Source organism: Apostichopus japonicus, chromosome 17 (assembly GCF_037975245.1).
Source record: "Apostichopus japonicus isolate 1M-3 chromosome 17, ASM3797524v1, whole genome shotgun sequence".
In the NCBI taxonomy this organism is placed as follows: domain Eukaryota; kingdom Metazoa; phylum Echinodermata; class Holothuroidea; order Aspidochirotida; family Stichopodidae; genus Apostichopus; species Apostichopus japonicus.
The window spans coordinates 325001-329118 of NC_092577.1; the positions used below are offsets into that span (position 1 = coordinate 325001).

Consider the following 4118-nt stretch of genomic DNA (forward strand, 5'->3'; position numbering starts at 1 on the left):
TAATATCCACAAATGTAATATCCACAAATGTAATACACACAAATGTAATACACACAAATGTAATACACACAAATGTAATATCCACAAATGTAATACACACAAATGTAATATCCACAAATGTAATACACACAAATGTAATATCCACACATGTAATATCCACAAATGTAATATCCACACATGTAATACACACAAATGTAATATCCACATATGTAATACACACAAATGTAATACACACAAATGTGATACACACAAATGTAATATCCACAAATGTAATATCCACAAATGTAATATCCACAAATGTAATACACACAAATGTAATATCCACAAATGTAATATCCACAAATGTAATATCCACAAATATAATATACTCAAATGTAATATCCACAAATGTAATACACACAAATGTAATACATATATGTAATACACATAAATGTAATACACATAAATATTGAATGCCAGATACCTGCCATGACCGCTATTTGTCCCAGTACAAGAAGCTGTGGATCTGCATCATATAAACTGATGTCAACAATGTCAGAACTGAGAGTAAGAACAATCGATGGACCAAGTACCACAGCACCAATGGAGACAAAGATGGCTGCGATCACAAACGCCTGCGTATGGGTCAGAGCCTTGGACCCGACTGCGGTGCCAAAGATATTAGCAACACTGTTAGACCCCACTGCAGCAGCTAACATAAATGATATCATGAAAGCAGACACGATAATCACCAAATTTATGTCGAGGCCGAAGTTGACGGTAGCCACGGTAGCCATGTTACCTGGTTAGTAAATGAAACATGATCTCAATCACATACAGATACGCACGCATTTAAATATATATGTATTTATATATATATATAGGCCTATATATATATATAGGCCTATATATAGGCCTATATATATATATATATATAATTTCCGGCAAGCATTATATGAACAAGGAATTTCGCCAAAACCAGCCGAAATTATACTTGCGGCCTGGAGACCAAGTACCCCAAAACAATATTTTGTTTACCTATCCAAATGGCTATTGTTTTGTCGCCAAAGGGACCTTAATCCAATGCAAACAGATCTCAAAGAGATCATTAATTTCCAATATAAGTTATATTAGTATAATAAATAAGAAAGGGAACTACATGTTATGTAAGGTGTAATAAATTATGATGATGTGGAAAAGGTTAGAGTTTTAAATTTACAAATATTCAGATCTAACAATATAAAGTGTGTCAAAACTATGACATTTTCAGCATCACCAAGTTGAAAACTGCTTTTGGCAACAGCATGTCAATTTCACTAAAACATGTACAGACTACTTATTCACTTGGAAGAAATCTCCCAAAATAGTCATCCTTAGGTCACTGCTTCTAGCTCTAGCCAAAACTATTTAAAACTAAAGAAGCTATGATAGAACCCTATCATATGACATGATGGCATGACAGACCATTTCAACGTGGCACATTAACATTATATATATATATATATATATATATATAGCGTGTCTAATTTCCGGCAAGCATTATATGAACAAGGAATTTCGCCAAAACCTATCCAAATGGCTATTGTTTTGTCGCCAAAGGGACCTTAATTCAATGCAAACAGATCTCAAAGAGATCCTTAGTTTCTTAGTTGAACTCTACGAAGCCGGCCTAGGTTACAGTGGTATTAACACTGCAAGGAGCATGTTATCTTCATTTGTACTGATCCCTAAGGACATAGGGAAAAACAATCTAATCGAAAGATTTATGAAAGGCGTTTTTGAGTTAAAAACTCCTCGTCCCCAACGTTGTCATGTTTGGGATGTGTCTATGGTTTTCCAATATGTAAAGTCACTTGGAGGAAATGCTGAGTTAACACTAAAGTATCTGACGTACAAGGTGGTTATTTTAGCTGCTATAATTTCGGCACAAAGGGTGCAAACGCTTCATCTGCTCGATCTGGATTTTATGGACAAAACAGAACAATCATTTGTGTTTTATATTAATGACAAGCTGAAGCAGACTCGCCCAGGACATGTAGGGATGCAGATATGTTTTAATAAGTTTTCAGGGGACGAACTTTTGTGCATATATTCTTTATGTATATATATATATATATAGGCTATATTAAGATATTACATTAATTGAAAAGTTAGATTCTTATGGTTTTAACCTGGAGATTAGAAATTGGAATCAAGTTTTTTTAGGGTAGTTGTCAACGTGTTATAGTAAATGGATTTTAGTCTTCAAGGAATGATATTCTTATTGGTATTACTCAAGTTAGTGTGTTAGGGCCTCTTTATTTATCTATAGATGATACTAAGGTTTTTTTTATCAGGAACTCAGTTGTGTGGCCGATATTGATAGTTTGCAAAGAAATCTTGCTTGACTACAGGATTGGTCTGATACTTGGCTTTTAAAGCTCCACGCTGATAAGTTTAAAGTATTGTATGTTCATAGGTGGAGAAAATGTTATAGGCGAATTGTTGATCGTGACTTTCTAAACATATTCAACAACAGGTTAATAAAGCTAATAGTATCATGGTTCTTATTAGAAGAACACATTCCTATTTAGATGAGTAAAGTTTTAAGTATCCGTTCCAAGCGCTTGTCACACCACATTAGGGATACGCTGGTTGTGCCTGGTCACCCTACACACACACTGAGTACAACACAACGACTCATACTCGTGGTCGTATCTACAGTTGAGTACAACGACTCAAACTCGTGTTCATAGCTAGCGTGGTCATAGTAAAAAGCTGCAGAAGAATTCTATATACTTGATGTCAGGAAATAACGCATTTCTTGTAGAATTGTTAATGTTTGGCATAGTTTACCAGAGAATGTGGTTTCTTTTGGTTCTGTGTGTCAAGCTGTCAAAGCTATAATTCTGGTTTGGTCAAGATGTTAAGTTCAATTATAATGCTGACTCGAACACTCCATTTCTTGCTAGTTATTGAGCCATGATATGATGACCAGTAACTATAGCAACAAGAGGTGGATATTAAGTTATACTTAGAACTGCATCCACTACCGATCCTAAGGTATCCTAAGGTACAATGTTAATGATAGATGTACCACTGTGTTCTAAACTAAGAGTATTATATAGATAACTGACTGCTCAATGAAACCACAGTAATAGCATCAACGGACCGCCAAGTTACCGATCGGTAGCAGAGTACACGCAAGGCCATGCCGGGTACAAGCAGAGTACATGCAAGATAAGGCCTTAACTTATGCGTATATCCTAGTATATTATACTATATACCATTATATCCTTGTATATCCTACTATATCCTACTATATCCTTCCATATCATACTATATCCTAGTATATTATACTATATCCTATTATACCCTAGTATATCCTACTATATCCTACTATATCCTACTATATCCTTCCATATCATACTATATCCTAGTATATCCTACTATATCCTACTATATCCTTCCATATCATACTATATCCTAGTATATCCTACTATATCCTACTATATCCTAGTATATCCTACTATATCCTACTATATCCTTCCATATCATACTATATCCTACTATATCTTACTATATCCTTCCATATCATACTATATCCTAGCATATCCTAGTATATCCTACTATATCCTAGTATATCCTACTATATCCTAGTATATCCTACCATATCCTACTATATCCTAGTATATCATACTATATCCTATTATACCCTAGTAAATCCTAGTAATACTGTTGTTATTATATTCTCCTTGTATATTAGATTAAGTCCAAAAAAGAATGAGAAAATGATATCGAAGAAAAACTGGTGATGCTTTAATACTTACCAAGTCACTGCAGCTTTCTTTACGGGAATAATTAGCGTGCTTTCTAGCAGCTACTAGTTATACTACCGTCTTCTATTGCATAGATGCCATACGGTACTATATAGTACCAGTAACTGTGCTGTTAACAGACCGATCTATTGGAAAGAAAAGATCACCGCTGAGTCAAATGATAATTTTACTGATGTTATATTACATATACATATATATGTATATATATATATATATATATAAATATATATATATATATATATATAATATATATATATATATATATATATAATATATATATATATATATATATTATATATATATATATATATATATAATATA

The 4118-nt window shown here is 33.3% G+C and overlaps 1 protein-coding gene across 2 annotated transcripts in view; it reads right to left on the reverse strand.

The window, feature by feature from the left end:
* Positions 1 to 3898, reverse strand: part of LOC139984374 (sodium-dependent phosphate transporter 1-like) — a 17302-nt gene extending 13404 nt beyond the window's left edge. For both annotated transcript variants that reach the window (XM_071998267.1, XM_071998266.1), the window contains exons 1-2: positions 3789 to 3898; positions 464 to 781 (exon numbers count right to left, since the gene is read on the reverse strand). In XM_071998267.1, the coding sequence (XP_071854368.1) occupies positions 464 to 776 (313 nt within the window). In that variant the 5' untranslated portion in view covers positions 777 to 781; positions 3789 to 3898. The remainder of the gene's footprint in view (positions 1 to 463; positions 782 to 3788) is intronic.
* Between the last annotated feature and the right edge of the window lie 220 nt (positions 3899 to 4118).